Raw genomic sequence first — 15381 nt, 5'->3', positions numbered from 1 at the left:
AATGCCTGCATGGGCTCCCGGAGGATTCTTTGCCCTTTCATGTACGGAAGAGAATGGTGCAGGATTACCAACAGATAATGTAACTATCGCTAAAATACATTTAACTGGAGAACCCTTTTAAATAGTGGATTCTTCTACAATTTAAAGAGGATTTCTGGAGTGGAAACGTCACTTGCATGTTTCTCAGCTGGTTGGTCAATTGAATTTTAACAGCTTTTAATAGGTCAAAAGATATATATATTTTTTATTTTATAAATTTGACAACACTGTGAGGACGCTCCATCTGCATGGTAAAAATGTGGTTTATGGCACTGCCTTATGTAGCGTCCATGGCCGCGGGCCGTCGGGTTTACTCACCTCCCGACGCACGCAGCCATGGACCCGTGAGCGCTGGCCCCCATCTCCTTCCTAGAAGACACCAGCGCTTACTTCCGCTCCGGTCTACTGTGTCCCGTAGTGTGGGCGTGCACGCTCGTGCCCAGCCTTAAAGGGCCAGCGAGCGCACAAAGGAAATCGTCATCATCATCAACTGCCACGATTTCTTGGTCTATAAGAAGGCTTCAGGCCTTCTGATCCTTTCCTGAGCGTTGTTAGTTTTCCCAGTCTGTCTTGCAAATGGTCCCTTAGTGTTTCCCGTTCCAGTTGTTACCCGTGCCTTGTTCCTGTTCCCGTTTCCCGTGTTGTGCCTTTAGTATTGAGTCTGCCACACCCAGAGGAATCCGCCGCGTCCTGTGTCATCTGCCACGTCCGGAGGAATCCGCCACGTCCTGTGTCATCTGCCACGTCCGGAGGAATCCGCCACGTCCTGTGTCATCTGCCACGTCCGGACGAATCCGCCACTTCTGGCGCAACCTGCGGCACCTGTGTCTTCCGCCACGTTTGGCGTTACCTGCTGCACCCATCTCCATCAGTGCCAGAGCTGCGGCCACTGTCCGCACTATCCAGGTACCCTTGTGCGGTACATTGTATTGCTGGGGTTTCCTGTTGTTTGGCCAGCTGCCTCCCCGCTACGGCGGTACGGCCTAGTGGGTCCACTAACCCGCCCCGTGACAGTACGCTCAGGCCATGGACCCCGCTGGTCAACCTGAGACTTTGACGACACAAGCCATGCTGGCCGAGATGGAGGATCTCCAGTCACGACCAACTCCTCCTGTCGGTGAACGCCATTGCCCATCGGCTGCTTGCTCCAACCACAGTTGTCACCGCACCCATTCCTGCTGTTCCTCCTGCTACACTTCCTGTCTGTACCGGTATCAATCCCCTGTGTTTCTTGCCGCTACCTCCACGCTATGACGGAGACCCGGGGACCTGCAGGGTATTTTTGAAACAGTGCCTGATCCACTTCAGACTACATGCCAGGTCCTCCTCTTCGGATGACATCAGGATCGCCTTCATTATCTGTCTCCTTTCTGGCAGTCGATCGCATGAAGCGAAAAGCAGATACTAGGAGAAGAGAGCCGCTTCAGTATCTTCCGGGGACTAAAGTCTGGCTGTCCTCTCGGAACATTCGCTTGAAGGTACCCTACAAGTTTGTTCCCAGGTTCCTTGGTCCTTTCGAGATTCTGCAACTGATAAAACCTGTCTCCTATAACCTGTGGCTGCCTCCTACCTTCAGAATCCCCAACTCCTTTCATGTGTCCTTCCTGAAGCCAGTGGTCCTGAACCGCTACAGCAAGACTTCTAATTCCACAGTTGCTCCCAGCGGTTCTTCCGATATATTCGAGGTGAGGGAGATCCTGGACTGCAAGAGGGTAGGAGGAAGGACTTTCTATTTGGTGGACTGGAGAGGGTTTGGTCCTGAGGAGAGGTCCTGGGAGCAAGAAGAGAACCTCAGTGCCCCTGCGCTTATTAAGAAATTCCTCTCTTGCTCTGGCCCCAAGAAGAGGGGGCGTAAGAGGGGGGATACTGTAGCGTCCATGGCCGCGGGCCGTCGGGTTTACTCACCTCCCGACGCACGCAGCCATGGACCCGTGAGCGCTGGCCCCCATCTCCTTCCTAGGAGACGCCAGCACTCACTTCCGCTCCGGTCTGCTGTGTCTCGTAGACTGCACAAAGGAAATCGTCATCATCATCAACTGCCACGATTTCCTGGTCTATAAGAAGGCTTCAGGCCTTCTGATCCTTGCCTGAGCATTGTTAGTTTTCCCAGTCTGTCTTGCAAATGGTTCCTTAGTGTTTCCCGTTCCAGTTGTTACCCGTGCCTTGTTCCTGTTCATGTTTCCCGTCTTGTGCCTTTAGTATTGAGTTTGCCACATCCGGAGGAATCCGCCACGTCCTGTGTCTTCTGCTACATCCGGAGGAATCCGCCATGTCCTGTGTCATCTGCCACGTCCGGAGGAATACACCACGTCCTGTGTCATCTGCCACGTCCGGAGGAATCCGCCACGTACTGTGTCATCTGCCACGTCCAGAGGAATCCTCCACGTCCTGTGTCATCTGCCACGTCTGGAGGAATCCGCCACATCTGGCGCAACCTGCGACACCTGTGTCTTCCGCCATGTTTGGCGTTACCTGCTGCACCCATCTCCATCAGTGCCAGAGCTGCGGCCACTGTCCAGACTATCCAGGTACCCTTGTGTGGGATATTGTATTGCTGGGGTTTCCTGTTTGGCCAGCTGCCTCCCCGCTATGGCGGTACAGCCTAGTGGGTCCACTAACCCGCCCCATGACACCTTAGGGCTTATTTAGACAACGGTTTAATCGGCCGTGTGACAGCCGTTTCTTTAACGGCAGTCAGACAATTGCATTAAAATCAATGCATGTCTATGGGGCTATACACACGGCTGTTTTTAAACAAACCGGGTAAATGGCCCGTGAAAAAATAGGATATGTCCTGTTATGGCCAGTTTTCCTGGATCCCTCTATAGACTCAAGTCTATGAAAGATCCATGAAAATGGGTCCGGCACGGGTGCGAATCAGCCGTGAGAAACGGTCATTTTTCACAGCCAATTTGACACCCAAAATTAGATCCTGTACAAAAGCTCAGCATTTTCAAGTGGAGTTTTCAAAATATTAAATCAATTTTGGTGTTACAAATATGGACCACTGATCCATAAATCCTCTGAATAAAGTCACACTAGTACTTATGAATTGCCAATAACTATACAATAACAGGTTTGTTCAACAATACTGTAATATCAAGAACTCACGTTAGTAAGTGATCGCACTATACAGAATTAGAAACGCTCTGTGCAGTCAATAAAGATAAAAAGAAATTCCTTTTGTAAACAAAATGTTCTAAAAAATAAAAGATAAGTGGTGTACTCACCCGCTATGTTTTTGGGATCTACAGCTTCATACTTGGCATGAAATCCTTTGTCAGTGGTTTTACTATTAGAAAGAAATGTCACAAAAACTCTGTTCCCGACTGAAACCAGCGGCTTGGGTCGACTGTGACCACAGTATGTACCTGATTAAATATGAGGAAAAAGTTCAATATAGCGGTGCAGATTTAAAAATACATAAAGAAGTTCTTGTGCTTTGTACAAAAGTCATTTCTGAGATGTGTGCAATATTTAAAATATTGTAGTATAGCTGTGTAGCATAGCTGTGACTAACCAGCCATAGCCCCATCACTTCCCTACAATACACATATAATTACCTCTCGGAGGCTGCAGTTACGCTTATATCTTCCCACTCGCTCAGTAATACTAGTGATCAAGATCAATAAGGACTAAAATGAAGGCAAATGAAGCTTCGATTTACTCTGTTTTCTCGTTATTGGAAGATAAAGCTCTTCCAAGTATTGTAGCCACTACTGCAGTCATCCCTTGGGGGAGTTTTAGAGCTTACTGAAGATTATTTTTTTTTATTAGGTCCTTAGGATAGATCATCACTGTTTGTTCTGTGGGGATCTAGCTGGATTTAAGTAAATGGCGCTAGCTGTATTACCAGGCACAGTTTCTTCTTCAGATGAGCCACTGAGCCTATGTAAACAATGAAGAGAACACAGTGCGCACAGGTGTGCCGCGGCCCCTACATTCTGCTGATTCAGCATCTTAAGTATAGGCCATCAATGTTATAGCCCTGGAGAACCCCTTTCATTTACATAAGAGCTGTATAAATCCGTCTTCTTTCATAGTGGCTGCAGGCGGACTGAATTGTTACTTTTAACACTATGGCTGTGACGGGAAGCAGGGGACTTAGACCTTTGTGTCTGCGAAACAGAGCTCCAGGCACCATAAACATATATTATAAATGTAACTCTTTATTAACCAGCCTATCTATTGAGCGATTTTTTTTTTCCGGTTTTGGATCGTCACATTTCAAATGCCATACATTTTTTATTTTTATGTAAAAAGAGGAGTTTGAGGGATTGCTTTTTGCGGGACAAGTTGTATTTTTTTAATGGCACCATTTTGTAGAACATATAACTTTTTGATCAACTTTTATTAACTTTTTTTGGAGCGTAATGGAAAAAAAACAGAGATTTCACCATTCTTTGTGGTGTCTTAAATTTGTTTACCGTGTGGTATAAATAACATAATATTTATTCTGCAGGTCATTATGGTGAAACCAAATGTATATAGTTTTTATTATGTTTTACTACTTTTGTACAATAAAAACACTTTTTTATTAAAAAAATTGTTTTTGTGCCGCCATATACTAAGAGCCACAATTTATAAATTTTTTTACACGAACAACGTAGCTGTATGAGGGCATATTTTTTGCAGAACAACGTTTAGTTTTTATTGGTTCCATTTTGAGGTACATACAACTTTTTTTTTATAACTTTTTATCACATTTTTTGGAAGGCAGGATGAACAGAATGCAGCAATTTGGGAATGTTTTTTTTTATTTTATTCTTTATAATCGCGAGTGGCACAAACAACGTCTGAAAATCAGGAGCTGTTTTCTCTTGAAAACAGCTCCGTATTTTGAGACATTTTTTACTCTGCGTGTGAACAAATACTGCTTTTTTCCGCAACGGAATTAGTTGTGAAAAATCCGCAGCAAATACAGTAGCAGCAAAGTGGATGAGATTAAACAAATCTCATCCACACGCTGCGTAAATACTGAGCGGAAAAAACACTCAGAAATTGACCTGCGGTGTGAAATGTTATTCCGCAGCATGTCAATTGTATTTGTTTAAATGCTGCTTAATTGTTGCGAGTTTTCCCCAGTGAATTCAATGGAGAGGTAAATCCCGCAAAACAAATAGCAGTTGTTGCATTTTTTGCGGCGGGTTCGCAGCGATCCCGCCACATAAAGCGCAAAACATTATACAAAAGAAAAACAAATACTTACCCAGAAGTCTGTGTTTCTCCCTCCAGCGCGGCCTCCTGGGATGACGTTTCATCCCATGTGACCGCCGCAGCCAATCACAAGCTGTAGCGGTGGTCACATGGGATGAAACATCATCCCAGTAGGCTGGCATGTATGATGTCAGAGAGCCAGTCTTCTGGGATGAAGCTTCATGCCATGTGACTGCCGCTGTAGCCAATGACAGGCTGCAGCGGTGTCCTTGGATGAAACGTCATCCCAGGAGGCCAGCCTGCTAGCAACCCGGTTAATGCAGCAGTTTTCCGTAGCGGACATTCCTGGCAAACAACTGCACCACCGTTTGGTGCACTTTTTTCGCCCGGAAGTTCAATGCGGCGCACAGGGCGGATACGCTGCGTGCATTTACGCGGCGTATCCGCCCGGTGTGAACCCGGCCTAAAATGAAAGGCATTCTATTACTCCCTGTCTTTGGCAAGGCCTAATAGGCATACACTGAAGGCAGAAATGAGAGCCTTTGTTAGGCCCGCAGCTGACATAAAAACAATCGGCACCCCGCAATCATATGATAAACCACTAAAACAACTTAGATGCCGCAGTCGCTATTGATTGCGACATCTAAAGAGTTAAACGGGAGGGATCTAAGCGAACTTCATCCAGGTAGAGCAGGAGACTGACTGTCCTTAGACAGCCAGACAACTGCTGTAGCTGGCGCGGGATACACGTGCCAGGCTTACGTCACAGCACCGCCATTTCACCATGAAAAGACATGTAAGTAGTCATTAAGGGGTTAATTGGCACAGAATTTTTGACTTTTTAGCCTAAACTCTCAATGCCTAATAACTCAATGTGACATATAAAACTTGCATGAAAGAGATTTTTATAATATCTGTTCACTCTTTGCATACCCAAGACTCCAACATTATCTTCTATAGTGACACGATCTTCACTGCATGATGTACTGGATTCCACGTGGAACTCCTCAAACCAGAAATGGACAACCTGGAAAGAGAAGTTTGTAAAACAAGTTCAGTTATTTAATATCAGTAATCAACCTGCTTGCCTTAATCCATGACATCATGGTGGAAGAGCCCTGCCTAGATTAGGCGCCAGTTTCACTGCCTGAAGGAGACTAGATCATGGGTTGTCCCTTTTATCTCCATTAATTTTTTTATTTCCTGCGGCCTAACCTAAATCTGAAATAGAAATCATAGTCAGGCTATAGGCAAGCCAATGTTGACTGGAAATGCTTGATCATTTCTCCTAGTTTTGATTTGATTGTTGTATCTGTATTAAGTCAACAAAAGTAAATCCTATGTGGGAGATAACCGAAGCAAAATACGCCAGAATTATGTGACAAATTGTGCAAAAATAAGGGTATGTTCACACGCTGTGTTTTCAGACATAATTCGGGCGTTTTACGCCTCATATTTCGCATAAAAAAACGGTTCCTTTACGCCTACAAACATCTGCCCATTGCTTTCAATGAGTTTTACGGTGTTCTGTTCCCACGAGTGTTATTTTACGCGTCGCTGTCATAAGACGGCGCGTAAAAAGACCCCCTGCGAAAAAGAAGTGCATGTCACTTCTTGGGACGTTTTTGGAGCCGTTTTTCATTGACTCCATTGAAAAACAGCTCCAATAACGTCCGTAAAAAATGGCGCAAAAAACGCGAGTTCCTACAAAAACGTCTGAAAATCAGGACCTGTTTTCGCCTGAAACAGCTCCGTATTTTAAGAAGTTTTTGGTTACTGCGTGTGAACATACCCTAAGGAGTACATGGTGTGGTTTAAATGTATTACATTTTAGACACTTTTTAAACCTACCTTGACAATTTTGAAAACTGTTAGGGCATGACCAGACGTATCGGAATTGCTCTGGAATTCCGCTGCGGACAGTCCGCAGCGGAAATCCGCAGCGTACACGTTTCTCCATTGCCTTCCACAGCTTTGTGGTTGTGTTCGTTTACACGTTGCGGACAATTCCGCTGCGTAGCATAGGCTGCGGTGCGGAATTTGGTGTCCGCAGCATACAATGGTTGTTGCGGACGTGTAGCGGACTTGTTGCGGACCCATTGCAGAATTTATCCATTGCCTTCAATGGAGAGTCAAAATTCAGCAAGATGTTATGTGTGCTGCGGAGCATATTGCTTTTACGAACATGACATTTCTTCATTCTGGCTGGACCTATGTATTTCTAGGTCTACAGCCAGACTGAGGAAGTCAATGGGGCTCCCGTAATTACGGGTGACTACGTGTGTGCACCCGTAATTACGGGAGCATTGCTAGGCGACGTCAGTAAATAGTCACTGTCCAGGGTGCTGAAAGAGTTAAGCGATCGGCAGTAACTGTTTCAGCACCCTGGACAGTGACTTCCGATCACAATATACATCAACCTGTAAAAAAAATAGAAGTTCATACTTACCGAGAACTCCCTGCTTCTTCCTCCAGTCCGGCCTCCCAGGATGACGTTTCAGTCCAAGTGACGGCTGCAGCCAATCACAGGGAGGTCGGGCTGGATGGCGAAAAAGTGACGCGTCACCAAGACAACGGCCGGGTAAGTATGAATTTATTTTACTTTTACTAGGGAAAGGGCTGTCCCTTCTCTCTATCCTGCACTGATAGAGAGAAGGGAAGCCCTCTTCCCCTCAATACGCAACGGCTAGTCCGCATCAATTTAATGCCCATTTTAGACAAAGCCGCAACAGAATCTGCAACACAGATTCTGTGCGGCATTGATGCGGACAGTGGCGAAGAACTCCGCCATGTCTGGGCATGCCCTTAGGGTATGTTCACACCGGCTATTTTGGCAGTTTTTCGGGCCGTAAACGCCATAAAAACATCTGAAAAATCGGAGGCAGAACGCCTCCAAACATCAGCCCATTGATTTCAATGGGAAAAACAGCGTTCTGTTCCGATGGGCAGGTTTTTTACGCGGCCGCTTTGAAAAACGACCGTGTAAAACAACAGCCACAAAAAAGAAGTGCAGGTCACTTCTTGGGACGTTTTTGGAGCCGTTTTTCCAAAAACGGCTGTAAAAAACGCAGCGAAAAACGCTGCGTAAATCGCGAGTGGCTTGAAAACAGCTCCATATTTTCTGACGTTTTTAGTCTAGTGTGTGAACATACCCTTAGGGTATGTTCACACGCAAACTCAAAAACGTCTGAAAATAGGGAGCGAGTTTTTTTACCGCAAGCAAAAAAAACGTGTTGCAGTAAAAAGAAGCGACATGACCTATCTTGAGGCGGTTTCCTCCTCCAAAACCCCATTTCAATCAGTCAGAAACGGGAAAAAAACACCCCGATGAGTGTTTTGACGAGTTTGGAGCAGTCTGGAGCAGTTTTTGCAGGAGGAATTTTTCCTCCTGCAAAAAACTCAGTGTGAACACAGCCTTACGGAGCATCTTTTTACTCTCCGTTTTTTTAAAACAGAGGCGTAAAAAGACGCCTCATATGAACTAAATGCTGTTTTTCCAAATGATTTCAATGGGCAGATGTTTGCAGGCCTTCAGCTTCCGCTTTTTCAGGCGTTTTTCGAGGCTTAAATGCCCCAAAATACGCCTGGAAACACTGCGTGTGAACATAGCCTTAAAAGAAAGGGTGTGATTTAGAGAAGTTGTAAATGCACTAAATGTATTAAAATGTGTGCCAATTATTGGCACAACATTCTGTTGGATATGTACAACAGCCATGAAGTGGTCTAACATGCGCAGCGAGTTGCGCCAAATGTATCATGCTACATGTGCCATTTTGATAAATTTAGTGAAATATGCTGCATTTTCACAATCTCAAAAAATTATTTATGCTATGATAGTATTGATAAATCTGCTCTTCTATCTTATCATATAGACATTTCTAAACCATGCTTGGAAAGAAACTATAGCTAGTAAAGTGAAATACATTATACAGCCACATACTACAACTATTGAGGTCTAAATGTGTAAAACCCCATCATTTAATGCCGCTGCACTAGGTTAGGCTTGGGACCACTTACTTTATTATCAGGAACTGTTATCTCCCATGCACACGTTTTGCTGTTCTCATAATTTGATGGATAATTTAGACTGGAAATACTTCCTGAAGATCCAGAGAGATGATGTATGGAACTGCAGTCTGCTAAAAAAAATAGCAGAAAATATTAATATTTGCATACAGCTTATTTGTATGGGCACATTTTTGCAGAAATACAAGTAATTACTGTGTATAGCTGTCAATTAGACATGAAGTAACTATTGTTGCCGGACCTGTAATACAAATACAATTTTATTATGAAAGGAGAACCAATTTGAAGAATATCACCATATAGGCTTTTACAAACGGATGAAATGAAGTCACCGAATGGCATAGAGTTTCACTGTTCTCCATATGTACTAGTTACTATGGTTTCCTCCCACACTCCAAAAACATACTGATTATTTGAATTGACCTTCTATGAAAGTGGCCCTTCTGTGTATGTGTCCCTACTGGGGATAGGGACTGACGTGGATGATGACATTCTCCGTTCTGCGCTGCAGAATATGTTGGAGCTGTATAAGCAAAAGAAAATAAATGATGTTCCTTAAACTATTGTCCTGCTTAAAATTTCCATTCGAGCTTCTTTATGCATTATTTATGAAATTATAATCCTAGTTAGCAACAATGTTTAGGTAGCATTCAGTTCAGAATTGCCCCAACTGCTATCCAGTAAAGAGTGAGCAAGCAGCACTCTTTTTGTTTCCCCCATAGACATCAATGGAAAGGACCTCTCACCTCCCCATTGTTTTCAAAAGAGGAAAAGTGGTCGCTGACAGCTGCTTTGGATCGGTGAATGGGGGTTGCTGGTACCACGTCCCCCTTATAGGTAAGGCTCCCAGAGTTTGGATTGGCACCTATCATGATTTTATGGCATATCTGGCACCTTTCAGGCATTTATGGTATACTGTTAGTATTACTTGGTATTTACTGAAATCTTTACCTTGACTTTTAATGCATTAAATAAACAATGGCTAGATCCCGTATCTTGACTTTTTTCAATGACTTTTCAATGGCTTTTGTTGTGTGTTATCATGCTGCAGAAAGTTCTCACAATCAAGTTAAAGATGGCTACATCTGTATGTGCAGTTAATTCTGCAGTTATTTATTTGATGATTGGTGTAATTGAGCCAATAATATTGTTGCATTATAATATTTAGGGATTACTTCCGGAGGAGGTTTGTGTCTTTTTGGCGTTTTCTTTCATTACATATGTATTGTTATTCTGGAAATGTATGAATAATATATTTAGTTGTTTTCTAAGTTCCTGTATCCTATAGTATATTATTTTATGTTTAACACATTGTCTGAAGAAGGTCTGATTAATAGACCAAAACGTTACATATGCTGTTGATTGCAAAAAAATGGTTTCAGTGGCATCAGTTTTGTCGCCGGACATCTCTCTGATGCCCGTCATCTCCCAATGTTTTTCTGTCTGGCTTGGGCTTCGTTCACATCTGCGCCAGGGTTCCGTTCCGACGTTCCGTCTGAGCTTTCTGTCGGAACGGGAACCTGACTGACACAAACGGAAACCATAGGTTTCTGTTTCCATCACCATTGATTTCAATGGTGACGGATCCGGTGCTAATGGTTTCCGTTTGTCTCCGTTGTGCAAGAGTTCAGTCGTTTTTACAGAATGAATAGTGCAGTCGACTACGCTATTGATTCTAGCAAAACGACTGAACCCTTGCACAACTGAGACAAACAGAAACCATTAGCATCGGATCCGTCACCATTGAAATTGATAGTTTCCGTTAGTGTCAGTGTTAGGGCATGACCACACATGGCGGAATTCCTCCGCAACTGTCCGCATCAATGCCGCACCTAATCCGGGTTGCGGATTAACGCTGCGGAGTGTCCGCAGCGGAATTTAAGTGAAATTCCGCCATGTGTGAACCCGCCCTTAGTGTTAGTGTTAGTTTCCGCTCTGACGGAAAGCTCCGACGTTCCGTTGGAACAGAACCCTGGCGCAGATGTGAATGAAGACAGGTGCACAAAGTTGTGTCCGGCTCAGGTAAAAAACAACTAGCCGGACATAACTGTTTTCTGTGAATCTAATTTAATAAATACATCTTAAATATAATTCTACACTTATGAAACAACTAACACTAATACACGTGTTCGTAAGTCATGTATCACATATGGTTGCTTATTCTCAGCATAAATATCAATTAAATAATAAAGTGATGGAAATTATATTTCCCGTTTTTGTCAATGTAAAGTAAATATCTTAGTTTGAAATCATCCATTTTCTACTTTACTTAATGTAATTTGTATATTTTATGATGAACATCAGTTGTTATATTTTTATTCTACCTGAATACACTTTCACTACTGTAAGGGCATGTTCACACGTTGCAGAGTTTTGCCGCTGAAAATGTTGGTGCAGATTTGGGGCAATTACGCAACGAATCTGCACCAACATTTGCATATTTGACAGGTAATTCAGGCGTTACAGAAAACACAGCGGACTTGCCACAGATTTCAGTTATTGCATTGCAAAGGCTGAAATCCGCAGTGAAATTCTGCTTCTTCTCCGCAACAGACAGTGCATGCTACGGAGGGAAAATTCCGCACTGCAGCCTATGGTCCGCAGCAGAGTTTTCCGCAATCTCTGAACTAACTTGCCTAAAAATGTATTGAAACAAATGTAAAAAACGTCCGCTGGAGAATTCCACTGCGGACTGTCCGCAGCGGAATTCCACAGCAATTCCGCCACGTTTGATTGTGCTCTAAATGTGAAGCTCGCCTTGTCAGATGAGTCCTGCACTTTCTCAGCATTATTATAACTAATGTTAGTTTGGAAAGCTACGTGTGATGCTGCATGCCCTGGAACATCATTTTATCACAACTTTTTCTACATTTATTATATATACCGGCCTGATAGTCACATCATGTGACAACTTAGAGTTCAGAGTAATCATTTACATAGACATAAACCTTGTTATTATTTTGTCCCAGTCTTTTTTTTTTTATCACAACAGCAAGGAGAACTTAGGTCCAAAGTAAGTAAATTCAGGTATTTTTAAGATAAGAAGAGATGAAATATTTGAAGGAGAAATGTGATGTCATAAAGCTCTGATTCAAGATAGGCATTATCTATTAACCTTTGAAATTATGGACATATACGATGACAGGTCACTGAGGATGTTGTAACAGATTCCCTTGAAGAATATGCTGGAACTTTGGCTCATAGTCATTGTATGGTATTAACTTTTAAATTGTATTCTCATTTTGGTTAGTGCAAGAAGAGTCAAATGTCAGGAACCCCCCAAATATCTGTAAAGGCTACACAGGGTTAGGAAAAAGGATCTGATTCTTTTCCAAAAACAGTGCCACTATTATCCATAGGCTGTGTCTATTCTGGTATTGTAGCTTAGCCCCATTTACATAAAAAAGATGAACTGCAATACCAGAAACAGTCAGTGCACAAGAGTGGCACTATTTTTGAAAAAAACAAAACAAAAAAACAGACTTTTTTCTAATCCTGAACAACTCCTTTAATGTTAGATTGTTCTCCTCATTACTTTTATGTATTACATATACTTACATACCCAACAGCTTAAACATTTTAAATGGCAAGAAATTTTATACTTTTATTAAAACCCTTGAAAGGATTTTCATTACCTGTCACTGCCCTGCTATAGACACTGGGGATATATATATATATATATATATATATATATATATATATATATATACACAGTACTGTTCAAAAGTTTTGGGCAGTTGTGAAAAATGCTGCAAAGTGAGAATGCTTTCAAAAATTGAAGTGTTAATATTTTTTTTATAAATTAAAAAAATACAAAGTGACTGAACAAAAGATAAATATAAATCAAATCAATCTTTGATGTGACCACATCAATTCTTCTAGGCACACTTGCACAAAGTATTGGATTTTGTAGGATTATAGTCAGGTGTATGATTAACCATTTATGCCAAACAGGTAATAAGGATCATCATTTTCATATGTAGGTTGAAACACAACCATTAACTGTAACAGAATCAGCTGTGTTGGAGGCTTAAAACTGAATAAGGAACAGCCAAACTCTGCTACAAAGGTGAGGTTGTAGAAAAAAAAGTTTTATGTCACAGGTTCACCATGGCAAGACTGATCACAGCAACAAGACACAAGGTAATTATACATCATCAGCAAGGTCTCTCCCAGGCAAAAATTTCAAAGCAGACTGGGGTTTCAAGATGTGTTGCTCAAGCTCTTTTGAAAAAGCACAAAGAAACGGGCAACTTTGAGGACCGTAGACACAGTGGTCAGCAAAGGAAACTTAGTGCAGTAGATCAAAGACACATCATGCTTACTTCCCTTCGAAATCGTAAGATGTCCAGCAGTGCCATCGCTCGGAACTGGTACAGTGGGACCCAGGTACACCATCTACTGTTTGGAAAAGTCTGTCCAGAAGTGGTATTCATGGAAGAATTGCAGCCAAAAAGCCATACCTTTGACGTGGAAACAAGGCCAAGCGAATCAGCTATGCACGGAAACATAGAAACTGGGGTGCAGGAAAATTGTAGCAGGTTCTCTGGACTGATGAATCAAAATTTGAATTATTTTGCTGTAACAGAAGGCAGTTTGTTCGCCGAAGGGCTGCAGAGTGGTACAATAATGAGGGTCTGCAGGCAACAGTGAAGTATGGTGGAGGCTCCTTACAAGTTTGGCTGCATTTCAGCAAATGGAGTTGGGGATTTGGCCAGGATTACTGGTGTCCTCAACGCTGAGAAATACAAGCATATACTTATCCGTCATGCAATACCATCAGGGAGGCACAGCATTTATTCTGAAGCAGGACAACGACCCCAAACATACACCCAATGTCAGTCATCTTCAGCTTAAAGAAGAACAAGGAGCCCTGGAAGTGATGTTATGGCCCCCACAGAGCCTTGATCTGAACATCATCGAGTCTATTTGAGAATACATGAATAGACAGAAGGATTTGAGGAAGCCTACATCCACAGAAGATTTGTGGTTAGTTCTCCAAGATGCTTGGAACAACCTCCCTGCCGAGTTCCCTCAAAAACTGTGTGCAATTGTACCTAGAAGAATTGATGCTGTTTTGAAGGCAAAGGGTTGTCACACTAAATATTGATTGAATTTAGATTTCTATTCTGTTAATTCACTTTGTATTTTAATTGATAAAAAAATATTAACACTTCTATTTTTGAAAGCATTCTTAGTTTGCAGCATTTTTCCACAACTGCCTAAAACTTTTGCACAGTACTGTATATATCCTCTTTATTTTAAAAAAAAATTTCTCCCCTCCTCCCATGAGTCATAACTTTTTTATATTTCCTTTGACATAGCTGTATGAGGGCTTTTTTTTGCAGGACGAGTTGCAGATTTTAATCGTACCATTGAACGTACCATATAATGCACTGGGTTGGAATGGAAAAATAACAGCAGTTCCTCCATTGTTTTTGGGGTTTTGTTTTTACGGCATTCATCGTGCGATAAAAATGGCATGTTAACTTTATTTAAGGGGTTAAATATTGTGAATGCTAAACATTTATGCTGTTGGCTCTTATCAGATCCACTTAGTCACATCAATGCTTCCCTGCAATGCCACGCCAGCTCCTTATTTTTAACTTTTTATTTCATTCAAACCATGTAAATAAACAACAATATGTACATATTAGCATGAATATATATATCCTATAAGGTCTCACCAGCTTCTCTTTAATGCATGTGTACCCGTTTTTCATACTTGTTACCCCTAAATGGCTTTTAAACTTGAAAGTAAATTAGAACCTTTGAACACTATTTTGTTTGATTTAGATTTATTTTCTGTTTATCCACTTTGCATTTTGTTAATTGACACTTTTATTTTTGAAACCATTCTTACTTTGCAGCATTTTTACACAACTGCCTAAAACTTTTGCACAGTATGGTGTATATATATATATATATATATATATATATATATATATATATATATATATATATAGAGAGATCATTAAAGATACATTTTTAAATTCTTGTTTTATGCTTGCTTGCTCTAGCTTCCCCTGCCTTTACTGACTAATTAACAGCCTTAAAGAGGCTCTGTCACCACATTATAAGTGGCCTATATTGTACAAGATATGATCGGTGCTGTAATGTAGATTACAGCCGTGTATTTTATTTAGAAAAACGATAATT

General features: G+C 42.0%; 1 protein-coding gene across 1 annotated transcript in view; it reads right to left on the bottom strand.

Moving 5' to 3' along the window:
• Window positions 1–10094, bottom strand: part of LOC142737734 (ovochymase-2-like) — a 102849-nt gene extending 92755 nt beyond the window's left edge. The window contains exons 1-3 of the mRNA XM_075849720.1: window positions 9969–10094; window positions 6130–6223; window positions 3270–3410 (exon numbers count right to left, since the gene is read on the bottom strand). Of these exons, the coding sequence (XP_075705835.1) occupies window positions 3270–3410; window positions 6130–6223; window positions 9969–10094 (361 nt within the window). The remainder of the gene's footprint in view (window positions 1–3269; window positions 3411–6129; window positions 6224–9968) is intronic.
• Window positions 10095–15381: the final 5287 nt, after the last annotated feature.

Source organism: Rhinoderma darwinii, chromosome 1 (genome assembly GCF_050947455.1).
Source record: "Rhinoderma darwinii isolate aRhiDar2 chromosome 1, aRhiDar2.hap1, whole genome shotgun sequence".
Classification (NCBI taxonomy): Eukaryota; Metazoa; Chordata; class Amphibia; order Anura; family Rhinodermatidae; genus Rhinoderma; species Rhinoderma darwinii.
The sequence above is the reverse complement of the archived record's forward strand: the minus strand, read 5'-3'. Positions and strand labels throughout refer to the sequence as shown.